The sequence below is a fragment of the Ochlerotatus camptorhynchus genome, unplaced genomic scaffold (assembly GCF_037179485.1).
Source record: "Ochlerotatus camptorhynchus isolate MF236.1 unplaced genomic scaffold, CSIRO-AGI_Acam_v1.1 ptg000644l, whole genome shotgun sequence".
NCBI classification, from domain to species: domain Eukaryota; kingdom Metazoa; phylum Arthropoda; class Insecta; order Diptera; family Culicidae; genus Ochlerotatus; species Ochlerotatus camptorhynchus.
The window spans coordinates 7,608-34,082 of NW_027041123.1; the positions used below are offsets into that span (position 1 = coordinate 7,608).

Genomic DNA, 26,475 nt, shown 5'->3' on the forward strand with positions numbered 1-26,475 from the left:
AAGTAAAGCCGTTGGTCCCCGGTTCATGAGTTGATGGGTCGATAGGTAGGGTCCAGGTGTGGGAGCTGCTTTCCTGGCACGTCGGTAGCATTCAATTGGTGCTCAGCACGGAAAACAAGATCGACAAAAAAAAAACAAACCAAAGGAAAAAAAAAAAAAAACTTATTCGGGGTGTCATCCAAACCATGTGTGGAATAGTTCAATCATTCGGGTTATCATTCGTGCATGGTATTTTTTATTAGTGGTACCGTAAAACGGGGTACCTTTGATAGTTTTTTGGAGTTCATTCTAAATAATTTTAACAACAATGAATATTTTTCAAATTTTATTTTTTAAGGCAAGGGATCCTAGATTCAATTCTTTGGTAACATGTTTACCAGGAATTATTGAATTTGCACCATTGTTATTGTCTTGTGACTGAACATCAGTTTTTGTTTTGTTTTGGGGTTACTTATTATTATCGTATTATTACTCGATGAATGTAGAAAACCATGCGAGAATCTCAAATAATCATATATAATCAGAAACATCATAAGCAATAAAAAAAAAAAACAATATTAAATTTGTCATGACTTTATAGAAAATACAAATAATAAGTGATTTTTTGAGTGCCCGGGGAAATACAAGAAAAAATTGTTTTGCAGGTATTTGGAAAATATATAGAACATACTATAAAAAACTCTATACGGTATCAAAAGTAATACCCTGTGCTACAAAATGGAACCAATGTTTCCAATTCGTAAATAGTGCAGAACGTAAATTTAATCATTATATTCTACTATCAAAGTAACCCGCATTATCAAAGATATAGTTTTACGGTACTTATGACCAAGCATAATGTCTACCTCGACTCTCTTGATAAATAAATAAGTGCTTCATCATCGATTAATAGTGGTTCATAAAGTACACTCGACGTTCGGTAACAGATTAATGTTTACACATAGCAGCTGCATTCACTAACTGAAATGCATTTTATTTGTCTAACCAGTAATTTTCTTCTTAATTCCATCTGGAACCTTAAGCATCTTAATTAATCATTTACAAATGGGATCTTCATTTTGCGAATCCAGAATAATCCCAAGACTGAACAGCTGCTATTTGTTCACTAAAACTCCATCATGTAGAATGAAGCGCTTCTCGCTCAGCTAGTATGATCTTATGTCTTCAGCCAGAGAAAAAGGCTGCCGAAATAATTGTTATTTTTATTGTTAATTATGTTTTTTGGAGGGGGCATTGAGCCTGCTCGTCAGTGTAATGTTGACGACCAATTATACACCTTCCATGCAGCAATCAAACAGATAAAGATGAGATGGCTCTTAGATAATGACTTATGCGAGTCGATTGAAATCAGCCAAATATTAAATAAGGGTTAGGTTGATCCTTAACATAGAAGCGTAGATGCATAGGTGAAGGATGAGGGAAAGAAAAGGCAAAGGTGTTGAAATGAAGAATTAGATGTCGTCGAGATTGAATACGCATGTTTAAATAACGTTGATCCAGGTACCTATCGTACAAATTTGCATATCATATAGTTGTTATTATTGCCAATAATACTTACATTTCGAGAAAGATGATGCTACCTATTTTACCTTTTATGTGATACCTATCATCACAGAATCCAACCTTGAATCGTAGACCAGCTCCATTAACAATACACTCGTTCCGAGAAGGGGCTCATGGTACCACTCATCCTGTATAGTCATCTTTTTCTTCTTCAGGATCGCTTACCACCCGGAATGAACGCTCGGTGCGGTTCGTAATATCAAATAGTGCTACATGCAAACGAAAAAGAGATACAACCAGGATTAGTTTTTTAATGTAATAGTTTCATCTGAATACCCAACTAACCATATCTCAGTGACATTGTCTCACCCTAACATTTAAAGTTTAAATTCTACGGAAAACAACCGAGGGAAAAAGGATGCACTCACGGGAAACTACGAAGCGAACTAAACAGTAAGCGAATTGGTGTTGACGGCACCGTAGAAAATCATCTTATACCGTCAGAGATTGACAGATTCTTATGAGAATTTTCGCTTGAGTACGAGGATAGTACGATGTCCGCGATTTCGCACAGACGTTTTCTTATGGGATTTAACCATAGGAGTAAAGAGTAGAAAAATATCCAGATGGATTTCTAGTAAAGAGTTACAGAGCTGCGAACACACTCGAGTCGAGCTTAAGCCGACTCGAGTCATGCAGCCCGAGCATAATTTCGACCCGAGTCATGCAGATCGATCATCATGGTAACGTCTAACGTTGGTCTAACGCTAACATTTTTCCTTCTGGGATTAGCTGTAGCAATGCAAATAGAAAATCGATGAAGAGAATCGATCATCGCGTATTCGCCCTTATGCATGCTCACTGTCGACTTACACATTTAACACCTATTTTTTTTTTAAGATCGAAAAGATCCAATATCGCCCAATCCTAATTTAGGATCCATTCCATACAGCAGCCAGAATCGATGTTTGCATGTCGCATTAAAGTCTTAAAGAAGTTTTACCTCCAAACTATAATTTCAATTTATTCAAAAATATTTGATTAACGTTAAATATAGCGCTAGAAATACGCGATAACAGTGTGAACTAATCGTATTTATTGACTGGTGATGTAAGTACTTCATTGAATAAGGTTTTGCACCGCTAGGGTTAACCTAATCGGATGACAGTTCAGTGGTACTGTTAACGTGGACTTCATCGATTTTTTCTTGTGAGATTTTCTCGATAATTTTTTATTGCTGATTGCATCTGAAACTGGACTGTCCCAAAAATGCGAAAAGTGTGATAAAAGTGCACGTCAAATCGTTTTGATGTCTTCGGAGCACTTATTGCTTGCATCATAAGGAATAAGTGCACCGAAGACACCAAGACGATTAGACGTAAACTTGCAATTTTATCACACTTTTTAATAAGTAAAAACGTCCAATTTGGTGTGAAATGCGCAATAACTGCTGTGAGATGTAAACCACACTTTTGCAATGTCCGCGAGTAATAATTGTAATTATTACGTGTTTTGGGAATGAAATGCTGTTTCAAGTGATCCATATGAAAATCAAGTGATTTTCACGTAAATTTTATTGGACGGTCGTCAAATTGGCTTCACTTAAAAGTTACGTGAATTGTTTAGTAATCGTCACTGGGTTTTGTAGTAATTTTTATTTGAATTCGTTGTATGGGTTGATGGGGTTGATGCATATATTATGTCACATTCTAGGGGGGAGGGGGTCTAAGATTTTTTGACAAGCAATGCATTAAGTATAGGAGCATACGGTGGTAAATTCAGCGGGTCACTCCATGGAAGATAGCGCAGTGCGTATCTGACGAATTTGCGTTGAACAGTTTCGAATCGTCCACTCCGAAGAATTTGTTTCGAGAAGCTGTGTTGCTGTGGCGTCGCGTCGGTTGGTTTTTCATTTCGTTTGTTTTTGGTGCTTTGCCTCCCTCCCAAGAAGAGTTTTACCGAGTATTTTTTTTTCTTTTCTTGGTGCTGGCGTTCTGCCTTCCGAGGATGCACGCGAATGAGGTGTCAAGCAAATACAACGCGGAAGATTTTTTCGATTACCACGAGTGAACAAACCGATCCTTTTTTGGAGGCAGAATTTGGTGAGATCCATCTGATTTATAATCAATCATAAATGCATATTTCCATATATTGCTAAATACGCGCCAGATTTCGAAATCTGGAAGTGTGTTTGCAGTACCATTATTCATATGATAACGGTAGTGTTTACATGCGGGGCTTATTGTATGTGAAAGTAACCTCGGAATAGACGTGAATTACCAGGCATTCTGAAATGGGTTGCTGAATCTGCATTAGAGTAATCGCTTTCTAACTCCCGGATTAAACTTGTTTCAAATTATAACATCAAGGATTGTTGTAAGCAAATTTCTTCCATAATACCACTGCCGGCCAGTGGGGGTTAGATTGAATACACACACACAGCAATGCATTAAGTATAGGAAAAACGTCACGATATTGACATAAAACTGTTCTTTTTAGTAACTATCATGTGTATCATGTAACCTATTCTTAATTCTATACCATGGGCACTGGTTGTTGTTAAGTTGATCGTTTGCATTTGTTTGCTCCTCAATGCTCTAATAATTGCTGCTTCTGAATAAAGGAATAGTTGGTTATTGATTTATTTAAAACATTAAGTTTGATTCTTACATTTATTTTCCTCCAACAACTGATGACTTCGAAAAGGACATCACATCTCCAATTGGCGTTGACGGCACCGCCGAAAAATCGTCATCAAAGATTGACAGTTTCTTATGGGAATTTTCAGTGGAATGAAAGGATAGTACGAAGTCCGCCATGTTTCACGCACAGTCTGACGTTTGCTTATGGATTTTACCATTGGAGTAAAGAGCTACAGAGTCGCCGTCAACGCCAATAGACGTCTTTTTGTTGTAACCACTCCTGTAGTTCGGCGATTAAGCTTGTGAGGAGTGCTCAAACCGATTTTAAACTCTTCAATTTATTTTGGATATTGAAAATCAGGATTCAGTTATTGTTACAAACTTACGCTCAAAAACATTAAAAATCCCTACTCGACTAGCAACAAAAAACGCATATTTTCATCTGCCGTTATTTTGAACTAACAAATACGCAGACAGTTTTCACACCATGAGGTCACTCAAAATTTACGTGAACTTCACTTAACATTTACCAGTATGACACTTGAACTCCACAGTCAATTTAGTGGAATTAATTTCCATTAGTAATGCTATATACAGAGATTCGCGGAAATATCACCAGACGATTTGGCCACGTGATTCGTTTTGTTCACATAAGCTGCCATAGAGCAAAATGTTCAAGCTTCGTGCGTGACTTTACCGTTGTCTACGGTATGAGTTTGTTTGTTTACGTTATGAAGAGCTTTGAGTGGGTTGGTTTATTTCCTTTAAATTCCGTTATAATTGCTTATCTTTTGACAGATACGCGTATTTCGTCTACTACTTGCAGACTTCATCAGGGTCAAGTACTCAACACCACTCAAAGCTCTTCATAAAGGGATTCCGTTAAGAGGTTCGACACATTTAAAGGATTGTTTACGTTATTGAATTCTTATGTCGTTTTCGTTTTTGCGGTGTAGCTACACCGGTGCTACACTGCCGTACATCGAAATAAATTAGGGGGTGGATATAGGATGCACCTTTGTTTACAAACAAATATTGTTGAGCTGTCAAAGACTCGCGCTTATTCCTGCTTACACTACACCGGTGCTACACCGCAAAAACGAAAACGACATTAGTGAAACAGTGAACCGCGGTCGTAGAAATGCAACGAAGTGCAAAAATGTGAGCTTTTTTCCGGTTTCCGAAAAACACTCAACTTTGCGGACACACTGAGTTTTGCGGACAGGAATATAGCGTATAGTGTTATTGCGCACTTCACACCAAACTGAACAAATCAAGCTGAACATTGCATTAGGTCCTAAGTAACATTGACAGATTCTCTTCATCGACTTTCTCTTTGCATTCCCACGGCCATGTAAAGACATTCCCAGGTATTTTCAGCACACATATCGATAAAAGAAGCTTTCATCTAGCATCTAATACGACAAACACAACTAGAAACGGTTATGAGCTCAAGTTATTAACGAAAGAGAAAGTCGACGAAGAGAATCGATCAATGTTACTTAGGACCTAATGCAATGTTCAGCTTGAAATATGTGTGTTTTCTCTCTTATGTTATTGCGCATTTCACACCAAACTGGACTAATAAGCGCGTTTTCACTTATTAAAAAGTGTGATTAAAGTATACTATCGTTAGATTGCCAATTGACGAGTGCACGGATGGATTTGAGTTCACTCACTCGACAAAAAGTGACACAACAGCGGGGCCCTGTTTACTAAAAATGAACACATATGGTCATTTTTAGTAAACAGGGCCCCGCTGTTGTATCACTTTTTGTCGAGTGAGTGAACTCAAATCCATCCGCCCAGAAGGAAAAATGTTAGCGTTAGACCAACGTTAGACGTTACCATGATGATCGATCTGCATGACTCGGGTCGAAATTATGCTCGGGCTGCATGACTCGAGTCGGCTTAAGCTCGACTCGAGTGTGTTCGCAGCTCTGTAACTCTTTACTAGAAATCCATCTGGATATTTTTCTACTCTTTACTCCTATGGTTAAATCCCATAAGAAAACGTCTGTGCGAAATCGCGGACATCGTACAATCCTCGTACTCAAGCGAAAATTCTCATAAGAATCTGTCAATCTCTGACGGTATAAGATGATTTTCTACGGTGCCGTCAACACCAATTCGCTTACTGTTTAGTTCGCTTCGTAGTTTCCCGTGAGTGCATCCTTTTTCCCTCGGTTGTTTTCCGTAGAATTTAAACTTTAAATGTTAGGGTGAGACAATGTCACTGAGATATGGTTAGTTGGGTATTCAGATGAAACTATTACATTAAAAAACTAATCCTGGTTGTATCTCTTTTTCGTTTGCATGTAGCACTATTTGATATTACGAACCGCACCGAGCGTTCATTCCGGGTGGTAAGCGATCCTGAAGAAGAAAAAGATGACTATACAGGATGAGTGGTACCATGAGCCCCTTCTCGGAACGAGTGTATTGTTAATGGAGCTGGTCTACGATTCAAGGTTGGATTCTGTGATGATAGGTATCACATAAAAGGTAAAATAGGTAGCATCATCTTTCTCGAAATGTAAGTATTATTGGCAATAATAACAACTATATGATATGCAAATTTGTACGATAGGTACCTGGATCAACGTTATTTAAACATGCGTATTCAATCTCGACGACATCTAATTCTTCATTTCAACACCTTTGCCTCTTCTTTCCCTCATCCTTCACCTATGCATCTACGCTTCTATGTTAAGGATCAACCTAACCCTTATTTAATATTTGGCTGATTTCAATCGACTCGCATAAGTCATTATCTAAGAGCCATCTCATCTTTATCTGTTTGATTGCTGCATGGAAGGTGTATAATTGGTCGTCAACATTACACTGACGAGCAGGCTCAATGCCCCCTCCAAAAAACATAATTAACAATAAAAATAACAATTATTTCGGCAGCCTTTTTCTCTGGCTGAAGACATAAGATCATACTAGCTGAGCGAGAAGCGCTTCATTCTACATGATGGAGTTTTAGTGAACAAATAGCAGCTGTTCAGTCTTGGGATTATTCTGGATTCGCAAAATGAAGATCCCATTTGTAAATGATTAATTAAGATGCTTAAGGTTCCAGATGGAATTAAGAAGAAAATTACTGGTTAGACAAATAAAATGCATTTCAGTTAGTGAATGCAGCTGCTATGTGTAAACATTAATCTGTTACCGAACGTCGAGTGTACTTTATGAACCACTATTAATCGATGATGAAGCACTTATTTATTTATCAAGAGAGTCGAGGTAGACATTATGCTTGGTCATAAGTACCGTAAAACTATATCTTTGATAATGCGGGTTACTTTGATAGTAGAATATAATGATTAAATTTACGTTCTGCACTATTTACGAATTGGAAACATTGGTTCCATTTTGTAGCACAGGGTATTACTTTTGATACCGTATAGAGTTTTTTATAGTATGTTCTATATATTTTCCAAATACCTGCAAAACATTTTTTTCTTGTATTTCCCCGGGCACTCAAAAAATCACTTATTATTTGTATTTTCTATAAAGTCATGACAAATTTAATATTGTTTTTTTTTTATTGCTTATGATGTTTCTGATTATATATGATTATTTGAGATTCTCGCATGGTTTTCTACATTCATCGAGTAATAATACGATAATAATAAGTAACCCCAAAACAAAACAAAAACTGATGTTCAGTCACAAGACAATAACAATGGTGCAAATTCAATAATTCCTGGTAAACATGTTACCAAAGAATTGAATCTAGGATCCCTTGCCTTAAAAAATAAAATTTGAAAAATATTCATTGTTGTTAAAATTATTTAGAATGAACTCCAAAAAACTATCAAAGGTACCCCGTTTTACGGTACCACTAATAAAAAATACCATGCACGAATGATAACCCGAATGCTTGAACTATTCCACACATGGTTTGGATGACACCCCGAATAAGTTTTTTTTTTTTTTTTCCTTTGGTTTGTTTTTTTTTTGTCGATCTTGTTTTCCGTGCTGAGCACCAATTGAATGCTACCGACGTGCCAGGAAAGCAGCTGCCACACCTGGACCCTACCTATCGACCCATCAACTCATGAACCGGGGACCAACGGCTTTACTTCCCATCCGAAGGAAGGCGTGATCAGAGAATGTTATGCCTCAGAACATCCCGGCGGCACCGACTGGTATTGAACCCAGGCCTGCTGGGGTGAGAGGTAATCACGCTTACCACTACACCACAGGCGCCGTTACCCCGAACAAGTCGTTAAGCAAAATAACCATTCAAATTTTATTAGGGACACGATGCTGCTAAAGGCGTTCAAACGGTCAGTTAGTGGTAGGACGGGGAAAATTGGGAACTCTTAATACGCCGAATGCGCTATGAGATTACTCAGATTGGACGTTAAGCGAAAAAAGTGAAATATGAGTAAATATTAAACCCAGTTTTTTGAATATGAACCATATACCAATATTTTGGTTTTTTTCTGCGTTACGTCCAATCTGGGTAAACTTAATTTATATATGCACGCAAACCAAAAATGTATTACATTGAATGTTAGTTGCATTTCCTATCAATCTGGCATCCAATATCATCGTCATCCTCACGCCACACGTCTCAGCATGATATTTGTTGTATGATGCCATACCATACCACCGCCACACCAGTACACCGTTCGAAAATTTCATGTAAATTTCTACGAGTTATAGCACACATAAAATTAACGCTAGATTTGGCATACATTTACGCGATATTTCGTGTAAATTTAAGCGCAATATCGCATAAATAAGAAATATTGTATGCAAGCTAGTAAACGATTCCGCTGTTTATGCCAAGTATAGCTCAAAATTAACCGAAGGGAGAGTTTACGCGATAATTAAAATTCAGAATTTTTTGCTGTGTAATGGGTGCATGGTCTTGAGGGAAAAACTATCTAGATTAAAGTACTATACATTTTCTAAATTTGTTCAGGGAATCCTTAAAATATGGGCTTTGGACTTTCACATGTAGGTGGTCTACCGGGTTATCATTACTAATCTGGACATTAAACGTTTTGCATAATTAACACTACCGACAAAGTTTTGAAATTAAAAGGTTATGCAGAATCAAAGATGGGGTCAGCCCCGACTTGTTGGTTAACCCTTTCCTTCCCAGAATGTTTTTCGTTGTTTAGAGATATGCAAATGTGCTAAAACAAAAGATATTCCATTCAATTTGAAATGATTGAATCTGTCAAACAATTTTTTGCTTAAAATAAATAGTAATTTAATTGTTCCCTCCCTCTAAACATTGGTGTAATAAAACCAAAATAATAAAACCATGGCATGATAAATAAATAATAATAAAACCAATAGATGGCATGATGACATGTCTTACTTGTAACTTACAAGAAGAGGTTACACAGTATGCGTTTGAAACATAAAACCTGTAAATTTTGCTTTCTATTAGGCAAAATCAGCGATTTGCTGATCGCTGAGTGAGTGAGTGAGTGAGTGTGTGAAAAATCGCTGATGGTGACTCTCATGAAGTGAAATAAACAGGTTTAATATGTCTAACACATTCTTTGCAACCTCTTCTTGTATCTTACCAATTCAAAATATGATCATAGTATCTAATTATGTCATAATTTAAAAAAAAAAACATTGTTTTAGCTGAAATGAGTATGTGCAACCTTTATTATAGGTTTTATAATATTTTCTTCAATACATATTATAATCATCCTTAGTGGAACACCTGTACAATATTCAGTAAGCCTCAAACGATTAATTCTTGGTTTTTAACTCCGAACCCGATGCCTCCGGTAAAATGTGTAACGGAAAACTTGCAATGTTTGAAAAATCATAACTCATTTATTGACGTATTTCAAATATATAAGCGCCATTTGAAACTACATAATTTAAAAATTTTCATTCAAATATATTTCAATAACCATTATTTTATTGATACTGTTTTTCTTTTTCAACATTTTGTAGCGGATTGTTTAATTATTTAATTATTTCATTCTAAAGCTCCTGCTAATAAAAAAGACTATTAATTGATCAACTTATTATATTTGATGATTTAATAATTAAAATTGTTGTTAAAATAAAGGCAATTTCTACTAAAAAAACAATTAGGAAAATCGAAATGAAAAAGGTCATCGAGAGAAATGTATTGTGTCAAAGCGGCACGATGATTTTTCTCGATCAGTAATAGTTTTATTTTATAAAATTGTAGCTAGTATTATATATTTTCATAATAAAAATAATGCATCTTATAGTTAATAATATAATAATTTTTATGCTAAAATTATTTAGTCCTTGTGATTGGTAGTCACATATACAAGTATATACTTTATAAATTAACTACCTAATCAGTAAATTGAAATATATAAGAATAATCAAAATACATTAACAAAATGTCAATTTCTAGACTACTTGAAAAATGGTAATTTAGATGTTGTAGGTCAATAATAAAAATTAAGTTCCAATTAAAACATGAAGTCCGTGGAATGCAGCTGCTACAAATAATGTTGACCATAAATAATTATAAATGTGAAGCTCCATAGCTTCATATGCTTGTAAGATAGAATAGAATAGTAAAAGATAAACTTTGTATAGTTTGAGTATGATTATTTTCTATTAAACTAAGATGAGTTCAAGGTTACTCCCAAGTCTAATGAAATAGCTGTATAGCTCACCGCTCCGAAAAAATAATTACGTTTTGATTTTTATAAAAAATATTGGATAAAGGTATCAATGTAATTTTTGACAAAAAATCTAAGGAAGAAACTGATTTTCTTGGATTTTTGATAATTGTTCCAAAACCGTACCGATTTTTTTTTTAATTTTCGGGCCGGTAACTCTTCCCTTAATAGAGGAATTTGAAAAGGATTAAAAGTAAAAATTCCTACTGGTGGTTAAATTATTCCTAATTCAATTGTTGGTAAAAAAAAACTTCTATGGAAAAAAGTAAAAAAAAAAATCTTCTGAAATAGTATGAAGTCCTTGAAATGTTCCTTCTCGAGAAATATCTCGTCATCATTGATATATTGTCAGTATAGTAATAGAAGCACCGACAAACCGACATGACACTTAATTCTGACTTATGCCCGAAAATCGTAAACAGCTGATTTAAATGTGCAGTGATCCGAACTGTCAAAACCATAGGATTTTTTTTTATCTAGATAAAAATAATTTGCCCAGAATAGATCAGACACGAACCAATTCATAACTTTTGCATGCGGGTTCATGGCTTAGCTAAATATTTCCCGCGAACACGGAGCAAGATGTCAGTAGTGTGCTTTGGTCAGAAATTTTATTGTTTTTACTATGGTCATTCATGTCGGTTTGTCGGTGATAGAAGATCCAATTAAAATAAAGAAATATCATACTGATGGAATCAAGTTCCAATAGCTCCTGTTAAAGTTCATGGGCTGTAATCTACTAAATGAAATGGGTGATTTACATGTGTTGACATGAATTAATTTACTTCACCAGAATATATAGTACTATTTGTTTTTTTTCCTTGATTTGTTTTCCGTCGATCTTGTTTTCCGTGCTGAGCACCAATGCTACCGACGCCAGGAAGGCAGCTCCCACACCTGGACCCTACATATCGACCCATCAACTTATGAACCGGGGACCAACGCTTAAGGCGTGATCAGAGATGTTATGCCTCAGAACATTCCAGCGGCGCCGACTGGGATTGAACCCAGGCCTGCTGGGGTGAGAGGTAATCACGCTTACCACTACACCACCGGCGCCGCTATATATAGTACTTGATACAGCAATTAAATATGATTGAATAATAGCAACTGCAGATTATAATACCGTGGATCCTGGTAATCTGACAGTCCTTAATTTGAACACTTTTAAACTCCACTCATCTGCACGCCGTACAAACTAAAAATTGCTCAAACGTCATTTAGCCCATAGTGAAATCGAACTATGCGAAACGGAACGCAGCATCAAAACAAAACAGCAAATAAGGCTACAAGAAACTTGTTTTTCTGCTGGAAATAGGGTTGCTAGAAGTTCAAATGAAAAATCAACCCCGTTTATTTGCACGAAGCGTGGTTCAGATTAACGGGGGTCTACGGTACTAATAAAACAATTTAAGTAATAAAAAATAATAATAAAATAATATATGAAGTGATATACTGCCCATAATCGCATATCAGTCCCATATGGATAAGAAATCAAGCAAAGATGGGACTGCTATGCGATTATGGGTAGTATAGATCCTGTCGTGTAGGGTATTACCACAAACGAAGTTACAGACGACTAACTGGCGAAGAAATCCATTAAAATAATGTGGTTCACTGTAATAGAATTTTCTTGGAAGCTTGTGCCATCATCCACCAGATGGGTTAGTTTTTTTTTGTTTTGATTTGAACAAAGTTGATTTTGTGTACAATGATTCTTTGACAGTGTGCAAAGAGTGCGTATCATTTTGTCATTTTTTTATGTATTTCAGTTTTGAGTAGAGTGAATGAGATAGAACCAAAACATTCTAGTACATTTGGTGAAAATGCTAGTTCAATCTAATAGTAGTGTTGCCATGTGGTACAATCCAGTAGTAGTGGTGTTGCCATGTGGTACACTGAAAAATTGCAATAGCAGGTTAGTCACCAAAGTTTTCGAGCCGCTCCGTCTGTCACTTCGTTTGTGGTATTACTAACAATCAATACGAAACTAACGATTTTAAATTAGCTCACTACTTGACTAGCCAATTGGTCCCAAGCAAACGATTAACGTACCCCAATCTAGTCGAAATTCTAGTACTGCACTATGTTTGTTTTGATTCGCAATGAAAGTTTGACAGATAAAATGAGGGGTTAGTGGATTTTCCTATGTTTCGAGGGTTGAATCGATTAGCTTGGGACCGAAGAGAGTACCAGAGCTGAGCCAAAAAGTTGAGCACGTTATTTCGAGACCTTCTAGTCTTAGAGTTACCTCTATGGTATTACGATGTTGATTTATTTTGTCCATTTTATTATCACCATCAGATGAAAGTTTATACACGGATAGAAATCTTCTTATACCTTTTGGCAAATTTGCATTGCTGATTATTCATAAAATGTATAAGTCAACTAATAAGCAGACGCCTTGCAAAAAGTTAATGAAGATCATGCGTCAAATGAAATGTACACATACCATTTTTGCATTATTATAGGACCTATGTGGTTTGTCTTATGGAATGTATAAGGCTGATGTTTTGGCAAAAATGTATAAGTGAAACACATGAATAAAATAATTGATTTTCGTTCCATGTACCGTGTTCAAAGTAGCCCGTCTATTCACATTTCCGACTGTTGTGATGATTATACATGATGAACATTTTCTGCATTAAATTTTGGTCGTTCATATTCTTCTCATTATACACCATAAAGGTATCCCCATTGAATGTACACCAAATCCTATTATCAACTACTTTATTGATTTCATACGAACATGTTTAAGTTCAGTTTAAGTCAGCACAACAAAAATTGCAAGTAAAAATTTAATTTTTCATTGTATTCGTATTGTTTTTTTTTTGGACATATTTAAATTATGGTCAAAACAAAGTTATGCGATTCCTTAAATTAATGATAAACAAACGCATAACTTCAGAAATAACAATCAAAGCAAGGCTTTCAAAAAAATTGATTTACAAAATACGCTAAAACTATATTTTGTTGTTCCATCTTTTCGTTTTCCGCGTAAATAAAAAAGTTTTTTTCTTCAATGTATGGGATCCTCTTTATACACTTACGTAGAACACTTTAGATAAAAAAAATATCATCATTTACACTTGTCAGATCACTTAATAAGAACACACTGTGATAAAAAGTGGATTGACAGAGTTAATAGTCAGAACTAAATTTTACTTGAAGTGTTTCAACTGTGCAAATTCATTTAAAATTTAAATAAAACTGTCACTGAATAGCTTATATTTACAGCATTTGAAAATATTAGAATGTTTGAGACATTATTGTTAATTTTCTGAAGTTGTAAACGTTGAAAAAAAAATGACACTGAAAATTGAGCAAAATCGTACATACACTACAAAATACTTATTTGTTCAAATGAGTGTTTACCATCTTTTAGAAGAGATGAAATAAAAAAATAATTGGGTTGAGACAATTGCAAAATTCATCTTGGTGGTCAAGTTATTTTAAAACGAGTATAAAAAATGCATTTTAGATTACATGTGATATAAATTTTTGTAAAAATTATATGCTGCCTCAAGTACATAGCTTATTATCTTTTTTTGTTGCTTATAATTAGAGCTTAAAACTTGCCGAAGAAAGTATTAAGCTAAGTTTTCAAATAATAATGCTATGACTGAAAGTTTGTGTGTCCGTTTTATAAACTGAATAGTCCTTACATCAGAAAAGTGTCCAAAGAAGCCCACCACCACGGTACAGATCTGCATAAAAAGCATGCAGACTTTGTAATGATTCACCGCATCAATAAATCATGTAATGTGATCCATTATGAGAATTGGCATTACATTTGTTGTAAGAAAACATGCAGAGGATGTAATAAACCCACCCTTACATTTGAAGTACATGCCATTTATTTTTCGGAAATCCTAACCGATTAGTTCAATCGCCTTAGAGTCTAAAGTAGCGTTTCCAAAATATTTTAAACTTTGACTGGGAAACGGAGTTCTTTGATGCATATAGGTATTTCAAAAATCCTCCCAAAAAGTGTATTAAATAAATTACGGTGTAGATACCTGCGCAATAATTTCACTGTCGCGGCAAACGCGATTGATTCTTTGTCTACTAAAAGATCGAAAAAATCGATCTCTTCCTTCGATCTTAAAAAAGCAATAGGTTTTAAATTTTGTAATTGTACACTTGAGTCGCTTTTTACACGATTTTTTTTTTATGTGAATTTCGGAATTTACACGGTTTTTTTTACGCGGATTTCAGAATCTACGCGGTTTATCGTTATACACTGGAGTCGCTTTTTACGGGACGTATCACCCGCGTAAAAAGCGACTCCAGTGTATTTACATCGAAAAAACGATTTACCCTCACCCCAGACTGCGAGGTAAATTTAAGGAACATAACGTCAAAATCAGCATCGCTCCCTACAATGGCGTCACTATTTGCGTTTCCGATATTTGTGAATACAGCAACATTTGAAGGTTTTCGCTTCCTCCCTCCTGTGCTCATTGCTTCTTACCGTCACGACAACATTAAATGAAATAAAAAAATAATAGAAATAATTGCTTGAGGTACCAACGTAAACAAGCGTATAGTCCGAAAGTGAGGATAACAATAACAAATCAACTTTTTTGGCTAGAGCGAAAGTGAGGATAGCAAACTAAGCACTTGAGATTATGCAAGTGTACGAGTTATAAACTTCAGAAAGGTCAATTGAAATAAAAACCATAAGATCGATCTATCAAAGATCGATTCTTTGGTACCGATTTAATCAGTGGATCGACTCTAGAGCCAAATATAAGATCGATCTTTATCTGAAGATCGCCCAATCCTACCGCGAATCTCTATCAGAGAAAACATGTCAGAAAGGTCTAACTCGAAACGTAAACAATGTCTTGGATCGTCGGTTTCTTACGAATGACAACACACCCACTCAGCTCATAGAACAAACATTAATGTTTGTTCTATGAGCTGGTGTAGTCAGATTTCGTGGGTGTGTGGTCATTCAAGTGAAATCGACGTTCAAAGTCATTGTTTACGTTACGTTATACCCTTCTGACATGTTTCCTCTGATATATAGGATTACTATTATCCATGCCATTGTTATTTATTAGAGCCGGTGGTGTAGTGGTAAGCGTGACTGCTTTCTTACCCCAATGGGTCTGGGTTCAATCCCAGCCGACGTCGGTGGGATTTTCTGAGGCATAAAAATCACTGATCACGTCTTTCTTCGGCCCATGTGTGTATGAATGGGTGCGATATCCTACGCAGGTGTGGAAGCTGCATATTGTAGGTTTTGTTATTAGCTACAAGTTTTGCTCATAACTCAAATCTGTATCTCTTATGCATCACGAACTAGAGCGGGCAGAACTTGTTACTGTTTTTCAGTGAATGTAAAATACATTCACTGAAAAACAGTAGTGGCTTCTGTTCGCTCTGCTTCGCCATGCATAAGAGATACGGATTTGACTTGTTAACATCACTGTATTATCACATAGAAGCTATGTGATTTGGTCAGTGACATTCTTTTGACGATTTTAGTATCAATATGTTGATACTGTTCATACAAATATTTCCTTAATATGTAGATACAATCTTTACTGTATTCATAGTAGTATAATTTGATAATATTTCTTTAATTTATTCAGATATTCTAAATACATCACATCAGATTTTTTTTTAAATATTCGATACGCAGTACAAACAATCTGGACGATCATGGGGAGATGGGTCGAGATACTTTTTTCCTTAGAGGAAGAAACTGATGGACAGCTTTAACATCATTCTGTTGAGCACGATGAAACAGACATTTTATTTTTGTTAAAGAGAATAAAATAATCCATCATGTTATACTTACATCTTGCCACTACCGAATACCAAACAAAAGCACATTATGATCCCGCCATGATTTGCAACGCTCTTTTTCAGATGTGGAAATCACATAAGCTTTACGTGGAACGCACATAGACTCTGTGTTATGGGAAAATCACGTACATTTCATTGATTATGTAGGTGTGTTAAAAAGGAACTCCATGTGAAATTCAAGGGATATCACATACATTCTACGTGAGTCACGTAAAACTGAGAGCTTACGTGATTATTCACGTAGCTTCACGTGTAGATTATTTTAAGTGTAGGAAAAGATATGTAGGAGAAGGGTTGCCAAGAAAATATATGACCATTAACATAATATCAAATTCCCTACGAATTTATGGTTTATTTTTGTATTTTTTTATTTGGTTTATTTGGTGTATTTATACGTGTAAAACTCACCAGCTGCAAATCTCACTGAACTGTGATGAGATTGAGTTTCATGATTTTTGCTTTACACCCGGACGCAACCGAAACCCATCATGGAAGGTCGGTGAAGAGAAGAAAAAAAGATAACATTATTATGTCTACTCTTTCTAAGAAAATGGGGTGCAACGGAGTCATTTTTGAAGCGATTCAACTCTCAGCTTCAACTTTACACGTTGTGAATAGTCTCGCAATATCAAAGCAGCTTGTAAAATCAATATCGCAGTAGTGCTAGGTCCCGAACAGAGAAAAAAAAATCAATATCAAGCATGATATTTTGCTCCAATATCACACGTGATATGGAGAGCGTATGAGAGCGAAAAAATATCATTTTGATAATGATTATACCATCACTGGTTGAAGCACACCGTGTAGACAGTGGCCTCTCGGATCTGATCACGTTAAACGTTAACGAGGGCATGTGACACAACCATGCCGAGGAAACTGAAGCCAAAGAACATATGGCTTTCAGTGAGGAACTCAGCACCCTCTGTGCTAGTTGCATCAGAGCAAGAAAACGCATTCAGCCAGCCAAACGCGAAAAAGCCAGAACGGAGCAGACAGAGAGGAGCGTAATGAAGTGCTTAGAGCTATTCGGGACTTTTTTTATTGCGTTTATTTATGAGGCCCCCTCGCCTATTAAGCATTGCTTGTGCCGATGACCATTATTTACAATTAGATCCGTTCCCGCTTTTATTTTTCAAATAAAACGTATCATCCTCTATTTGATAAGTTACATTATTTTCATCTAAACTATCTGTTTACTGACCAGTCTTCTGGGTGCACTGATCAGCACGAACTTTCTTTTTTTCGTTCTCCTTGTGCTTTGACCGCCGGCGTTTGTTGGTATTTTCAATGAAATCCTTTGTTGCGTTCGATGAGCTGGTGCTAGAGTTTTCGCTTTCAACGTTTGAAGTGTAATGATCGGTTTGATTGTCGGTGTTTTGCTGTTGTTCTTCTGCTGAGAACCCGGTGAATGCAGCAGATGATTGACCCGATGTCGTTTTTTTTTTCCTTTGGTTTGTTTTTTTCCGTCGATCTTGTTTTCCGTGCTGAGCACCAATGCTACCGACGTGCCAGGAAGGCAGCTCCCACACCTGGACCCTACCTATCGACCCATCAACTCATGAACCGGGGACCAACGGCTTTACTTCCCATCCGAAGGAAGGCGTGATCAGAGATGTTATGCCTCAGAACATCCCGGCGGCGCCGACTGGGATTGAACCCAGGCCTGCTGGGGTAAGAGGTAATCACGTTTTGTTCGATATCCATCGACGGAAAATCAACGAGACTGAATACCCCTTCGGTTGGTGGAGCTGCTGGAGCGGTGCTATTGTTCGATGTGGCTACATCCAAACATTTCTGTTTGGGATGTGCTGCTCGGCCACAATGGCGGCACGTGATGTATGATGGAATGACGCTTTCGAGTCGCATTCGCAGAACTCGAACACCGCTCAGGAATCCTGGGAAGTAGTGCTTCCATTTCTCATGTCGACTGGAAATCACTGTCCCGTACTTTGCCATGTGATTCATAACAGTGGCTTGTGGCCATGCCAGAGGAAGGTCATGCACTCGAACGGTCACTGCTTCACAATCCACATATACCGGGATTTTGAACTCACTCTTCGCACAGAGAAATGCGTGTTTATGGTTGTGCGCCTTTTCATAGCGCAAGGCAACTTCATTGTCTATCATTCTAAATAAAAACAAAATTTCGGACGTTATGAAACTGAATGCATCTAACGTCCGAATATTGAAGCTTAATATTGTTTCGAAGATTTTTTGCACTTTTCCCGCATTGGGACGAACTGGAAGGACACTGAAGTCAACAACAAGTGTGTTTTTACGAACTACACTCATTTTCGCTACAATATTTCACCAAGTTAAGCAGAGCAGAAAAAGCACACGTTGGATGAATACGAGTAATGGCTGTCGAATGACATACAATCACTGCCATTAGTAATTTGATCAATTGTAGTATATCTCTTGTCCTTAGAGTGCATGTCGTATTACTGCATCACCATTGATAAATGATGAAGTATTCGGTTTTGATACAGATGTCATTAGAAGGAGAGAGTAGGGACCCGTTTTTTAGAGGTTATGTATCCCACACTGTGGGGCACACGTAGAGATTAACATCATAACAAATCATTTTTATCCTGGCAAATGAAAAACTTCGAATGTGATTCAAAATGTTGTGTTGGGTTGTAAAAACAACGCGGAAGATTTTTTTGATTACCGCGAGTGAACAAACCGGTTCTCAATCAATCATAAATCATAAATGCATATTTCCATATATTACTAAATACGCGCCAGATTTCGAAACATCACATTTCGAAATCTGGAAGTGTGTTTGCAGTACCATTATTCATATGATAACGGTAGTGTTTACATGCGGGGCTTATTGTATGTGAAAGTAACCTCGGATTGGACGTGAATTACCAGGCATTCTGAAATGGGTTGCTGATACTGCAGTAGAGCTATCGTTTCTAACTCACGGACTAAACTTGCTTCAAATTATTACATCAAGGATTGTTGTAAGCAAATTTCTGCCATAATACCACTGCCGGCCAGTGGGGGTTAGATTGAATACACACACACGAACATAACAAATCATTTTTATCCTTACTATAAAAAAACGCATACACATTTTGTGATCTCGTCGGACTGAGTCGGGCCTTGGATCGAAAGTCGGTTTTCCAAGCGATATATATACACTTCTTTGTAAGAAGAGTAAAAAGGTTTTCGAAAGGGGGGGTTCAAAATCGTGAAATCACTATATGGTCTCAAGACAAAATCGTTAAAACTAAACAACCTTTCTGTTTTTTGTAGATTACGTAAAACGATGGCTGCAAGTTCAGAGGAACGCATCACAAAACTAAAATCATTGGGACTTAGTGACCAAAAGGCGAAAGAAACTGAGAAGAATGCAGCCTTAAGTAAAACGATTATGACAGCTCTTTCATTTGTACCTACCGATCATGATTTTTACGAAGGCGAAGGTTTGCTAATTTACCAAACGTGCACCAAGATCAAGCATCAAACTATGCATCATCTCGAATTTTTAATGAAGAATATTCTGCAACGAAAATTGGATTCTGGAATACGCGTTGATGCCGCGTTGGAGTTTTTATTGGCTAATGGAACAACCAAATCTATCAACGTCGAGGATTTCGAGAAAGCTTGTGGCGTTGGTGTTATGGTTACGCCGGAAGAGATTGACCAAGTCGTTGATGCTGTGATTACTCGAAACAAGGGAGCAATCATAGCTCAAAGGTATCGTTTTAATTTTGGTAAATTGCTTTCTGAAATACGTGGTCAACTAAGATGGGCAGATGGAAAAACTATGAAAAATGAAGTAGATGTGCAAATTTTCGACTTACTTGGTCCGAAAACTGATGCGGATTTTGCACCATCATCAAAATCTGAGAAAAAATCGAAAGGAGAGAAGGTGGTTCATCAGATCAATAACAATACACTATACGATTTGCATTCCGAATCCGCGTCAGATGGTGCGAAATCAATTTCAGAGCTAATGAAGTCAGTACATTTTCACGCTCCAGGTGATAACCATAAAACTGATGGTTATGTAGTTACTAACAAAACCAACACTTTGCTGATAGAGCATTTGAAACGTACGGGTGGATTTGTTCGAACCCGGTTTCCTCCCGAACCTAATGGTATACTGCACATCGGTCATGCTAAAGCCATCAATATTAACTTTGGGTATGCCAATACAAAAAATGGCATTTGTTTCTTGCGTTACGACGACACAAATCCAGAGAAAGAGGAAGAAAAGTTTTTCATTGGCATTAAGGATATGGTTGAATGGCTTGGTTATAAGCCTTACCAAATAACACATTCCTCAGATTACTTCCAACAATTGTATGAGTGGGCAGTGCTGTTAATTAAAAAGGGATTAGCATATGTTTGTCACCAAACGGCAGATGAGATGAAAGGTTTTAATCCAGAACCGTCCAAATGGCGTAACCGTCCTATTGAGGAAAATGTGCAGCTGTTTGAAGACATGAAGATTGGCAAAATCAACGAGGGCGCTGCAACACTACGTATGAAGTTAACATTAGAAGAGGGAAAAATGGACCCCGTAGCCTACCGAATCAAGTTCATTCCCCATCATAGAACCGGAAGCGATTGGTGTATTTATCCGACTTATGACTATACGCATTGTCTTTGTGACAGTATCGAAGACATCACACATTCGTTATGTACTAAGGAATTTCAGTCGCGACGATCTTCTTACTATTGGCTCTGCAATGCATTGGACATTTATTGCCCGGTCCAATGGGAGTACGGCCGTCTGAACGTGAATTACACTGTGGTTTCCAAACGGAAGATTGCCAAGTTGATCACCGAAGGTAAGATAAACTAACTATAGAGGGAAATGAGGTAAGCCCAAGTCCACTCGGCAGCTCTGCCGAATTATTGCGGCCTTTTTTATATCTGTATGGTTTGAAAAAAAAACATTAATAACCGTTTGGATTGTGTAACGTTTGATATTATGGATGGGTACATATCTAGACCAACAATTGAAATAGGCGAATCAACTAAACGTAAACTAAGGCTTTAAACACAATTCTCGAGAATCAAAACACTCCCACACAAACTAACAATGCCATTCGATAATGGAAAATCAAATGATGGTGTTAGATTGCTTGGATGTGCTTTGATTCTCGAGGAATTTGCGTTTAAAGCCATTGTTTACGATTGATTGTTCCGCCTATTTCAATTGTTGGTCTAGATATATACTACCCAGTGTAACCTTGGATTTATTTGACTGTGATATTTTGCCACTGATTGAACATGCTCGCGTGAGGATCGAACTAAGAATGAATTTATTCAGAATTTACTTAATCCTTCTTACATAGCTTAGCTTGGAGACACTTGAAAGCACTTATGTATTATTATGTATCGGATCACCAATCAGCGATCGATACAGGAAAATAGAGAGGACAGGGAGAGAGAATTCTGGAGAAGGCTAATTGCGCCAAACCAAATGCGCTTGACAACGACACGCTGTTTGCGCGTCGTCGGGTGAAATATGACCCTAACACGTTTATTGTCGGGTCAGGCTTTAAGTCATCGAACTGCTTTATGAACTCATTTGCATTCGTTGCATAACGCAGGTCGATGGCGTTGGAAATCTACAGGGTGTGGATAAGTGTGGTCCTTGAGAATTTTGGGATATGTTAACATGTGCGATACACATGTCACACCATCCCCCTACGGAAAATAAATTGCTTTCGAATGTTTTCAAGTATCTCTCACATAGTTACATTTATTACATTATTATATCTCTTCTTTTGGACAAGTTACATATTCTGTATAAAATTTAATCTTTATTGAATTATCTAATGTATGTTATCTATATATTCTTTCCATCCCCCTCAGGAGAGTTAAAGTTTACTCTGTCTATTTGCTGTTTTTATGTTATCTAGACTTGTGAACTTCTATTATTTTCTTGTCATTTCGTATGGTTGCGTTTGAATCGGTTAGATTTATGATTTTGTATGGGCCTGTATGGACTTGATCTAATTTGTAGTTATTTTCTGATTTTAGGTATACTAAATCTCCTATTTTTATGGGTGTATTTATAATGTTTTTGTTTATTGTTGTTGTTCTTTGTGTTTTACTTTTGACTATTTCCTGCAAAACTTTTGAGTGTGTAATTTGCAGCCTGTATCTCAACTCATTAATATATGAATCATGGTTATAAAGCGGAGTTTTCTTCTCATTAGCCAAAAATTGTATATTGTTACATCTTCTTCCAAAGACTAATTCAAATGGCGTATAGTTATGATCTGCACTAGGGGTGGTATTATATGAAAAACAGTATTGTGGTACCCATTCGTCCCAATCTGATTTGGATTCATTACAGAAAATCCGTAGGTATTCGTTTAAACACCTATGGTTTCTCTCTAATGCTCCTATAGTTTGAGGGTGGTAAGCAGTTGCACATACATGGTTAATGCTGATGAGTTTACATACTTCGTCAAATACTCCTTTATACTCCGTTTCTTGATCAGTTTTAATACTTTTCATTACATAGGATCAAAATTAAGAATACAATGCTGAACAACTGCTTTAGCTATTGTAGATGATGATTTGTCTGTTATTGGAACAATTATAACGAATTTTGTGAAGTCACACTGCATAGTTACAGCGTAACGATTTCCATTTTCGGCAAGTGAAAATGGTCCGACTGTGTCTATTGACACAACGTCGAATGGTTTAACTGGTGTTGACGTAATTACTGCTTTAGTTTTGATTGAAGGAAAATGTTTATTTTACTTACATTCTACACATGATTTAAGGGTTTACGCCTACCTGCAAGACCGAAAAAAAGCGAAAGTTTGGATTTTTTTTTCTCGAAAACGACGCAACATATTGAAAATCGGTTTTCTGCCGTTTATTGAACACACATTAAATGGTACATTTATCAGTCGATGCTGTAAAAACGAGGTCCTGGTGCCCCGCACGGCTGCTCCCCGTGGACGATGTTCTAAAAAACGCTTTTTGCGGTGCCAACTGCGGTTTGTGATGTAATCATCTGAAAAAGCCATGCCAAATCGTTAAGCATGTGTTATAGCGAATTCGTTTATTATTCAGTTCCAACCTGGATCGGGTATCAAGATTGGGTCTGCTCGTTTTCTGACAAACGTCAGTTTGCTCGTTTGTTTTTAAAACCTAGCTCAGGTTGAGGTTCACACTGACAAAAATGTCGGTTTCGCACTGGGTTGGAACTGGTGTTAACCCCGATAATAAACGAATTCGCTATTAGACTAGCCCTTGATCGTTCGGTTTTTTTTTTTTAATTTTTTTAACAAAATGGCGGCCTTGCAAAGTTGAAGTGCCGATTTTTGATCCTTAAAATTTGTCTTTGATCGGCTGTAAAAAATCGAAATTAAATGATAGACGAAATCCGAACGATTGTGGACTGCACAAAATAGTACTGAACAGAAATCAAAATGAATCGGACGAATCGAATGTACCGGTTTTGAAAATATGATTCCGAGATAATCGCGTTTAAAGTTTCAAGTTGGGTTTAGTCCACTATAAGTGAATATTTTTGTACGTCGCATAACTTTCACAATTTGCATCGGATCAACTTGATCTTTTGAGGAAATATTCTTGACTTAATATACTTTCGATTAGGACAAAATCGATTTTTTGAAAGTTTGCAGGTAGGGGTAACCCCTTAACATAATTTGAAATGGATTGTTTCATATTCTGCCACGTATACATGGATTTCACTTTACGGTATAACCGGTTAATACCTAAATGTCCTCCAGTGGGCGAATTATGATATAGTTTTAAAATATTATATACCTGATCTTGTCGAGTCAAGATTCTCGGTTTTTTGAAAAGTAATACGGTCGTACTCCTAAGAATATCGTTGCCAATTTGTTTAAATGTTGTATGTATTTAAATATTAGATCATTCATAGCGATAGCTAGCATGCATGTATTGTTTTTATTAATTGGTTTTATTTCCGGCCCCCTTTTCAATTTCCATAAAAATCTTTTTAATTATATCCGTTTGAACATTGCTATTATTAATAGTTGGAATTTTCAGCCCAAAGGCAATTCCTTTAGCATAGTTTTTATTAAAAAAATATTAAATCTAATGATTTATCTAGATTATGAACAAAACGCTGTACACTTCTTGTTTTCTTCAGTGAGTGGGATTTGAAGAAATCCATACTTAAGATCGAGCGTTGAAAAATATTTCGCTCTCCCTAATTGATCTAGAATTTCATCAATCCTGGGTAAAGGAAATTTATCTGCACATACTTTTTTATTTAATTGCCGAAAATCCACTACCAGACGCCAAGTTTTATCACCGGTAGTATTTTTTTGGGCACCAAAAGAATCGGATTATTATATGAAGAAACAGAATCCTGAATTATTCCATCTTCCAACATTTGTTTAATTTGTTTATCTATTTCGTACTTTTGCGCCTCAGGAATTCTGTAATTTTTGATATACGTAGGACTCAAATCATTCAAATGACTTGATTGTTTGTAAAAGTTATTTTCCGTTAGCACTTCATCAGTCAATGAAAAAACATCATTAAACTCTTCTCAAAGTTTTTCCAGCTTGCCTTTAATTTTTGGGTCGATTCCGTTTAGTTCCAATTCATTCAATAATTTTTGGTTCCTTTGATTGTTGCTAATGTCTTTGTTCAAATTAAGTATATTATAGTCTGAAAGCGGTACTATCTTAGGTACAAAACTGTTTGGAATTTCCACTGTTACGTCTAAAGTGTTCATAATTTTAACATATGGATAATTTTTATTAATTATACTATTGGCGTAAAATACTCCATGTTGTATCTCCTCCGCAACGGTTACACTATCTTCTAAATTTTCTAAATTTAATCTTCTAATAACCTCACATCGAGGTGGAATTAAATATTTTCCTTTAAGATTATTTGTTATAGGTATTTCTAAAGTTTTTCTGTCTGCTTTTATTGACAATATCCAAGTATCGTAGTCAATGTTGCATCTCCAATTTGTTAAAAAAAAATCTCTACCAAGAATTCCATCTGTAGGTATTGGGAAACTTTGATCTACAATATGGATGTTCTGTGATAGAGTTTCATCATAAATATTTACCGAACGGTACCCCTAAAGGGTGCGGCTGTGAGGGTAATGGATAAGATTGTTGAACCTGTGGAACAAGTTGAGCTTGCGGATGGTGCGGTAATGGATAATTTTGAACCGTTTGATTATTTTCCTCATTGGGTAGTGACCCTTGAGCGATATACATCCCATGGTTGTGATTAAATCGCCCACGTTGTGAAAAATTTCCCCTCTGATGAGGATATCGTTGATAACCTCTGCTTGTATTAAAATTTCCACGATAATTTTGCAAATTTCCCCTACTTTGCTGGAAATTATAGTTAAGTTGTGACTGGAAATTTCTGCGACCTCGATTTCCATTTCTCGATGTCCACAATATTCGAGTAACGTTTTGGACAGACTCTCCGCTGCTTTGGCTTGATTGCACATTTTCTTGCAATTTCTGAATTGCTTCGTTAATGTGGGTAAAACTACCTGCTTTTAGAACAATCCGCGTTTCATTGTTTTTAGTGCCCTTGATTAGGGCATCTACGCCATGCTTTGTGGCCATTTTGTGTGCTGTGACTTCAGGTATGTTGTCACTTAAATAAACAGATTTTAACTGAGCAGTAATTCTGTCTACTTGATCACAAAAATCAGTTACGTCGTCTTTTTTTTTGATTGCAGAAAGTTTAGCTATGAGGTTTTCTGCTGTTACTTTCGAGATGCAGTTTGCTTTAATTGCATCTAGCATCTGGTCAATTGTTTGGTTGGCAGCAATCACTTGTCTCGCTCTACCAGTGACGCGAGTTCGCACAAAGCGCGCAACAGTTAATGCTGC

General features: G+C 36.5%; 1 protein-coding gene across 2 annotated transcripts in view; it reads left to right on the forward strand.

Annotated features, from left to right (window-relative positions):
- The first annotated feature begins 2,454 nt into the window (after positions 1-2,454).
- The window catches only part of GlnRS (Glutaminyl-tRNA synthetase), a 77,772-nt gene continuing 53,751 nt past the window's right edge, over positions 2,455-26,475 (forward strand). For both annotated transcript variants that reach the window (XM_065237779.1, XM_065237778.1), the window contains exons 1-2: positions 2,455-2,613; positions 19,886-21,429. In XM_065237779.1, the coding sequence (XP_065093851.1) occupies positions 19,899-21,429 (1,531 nt within the window). In that variant the 5' untranslated portion in view covers positions 2,455-2,613; positions 19,886-19,898. The remainder of the gene's footprint in view (positions 2,614-19,885; positions 21,430-26,475) is intronic.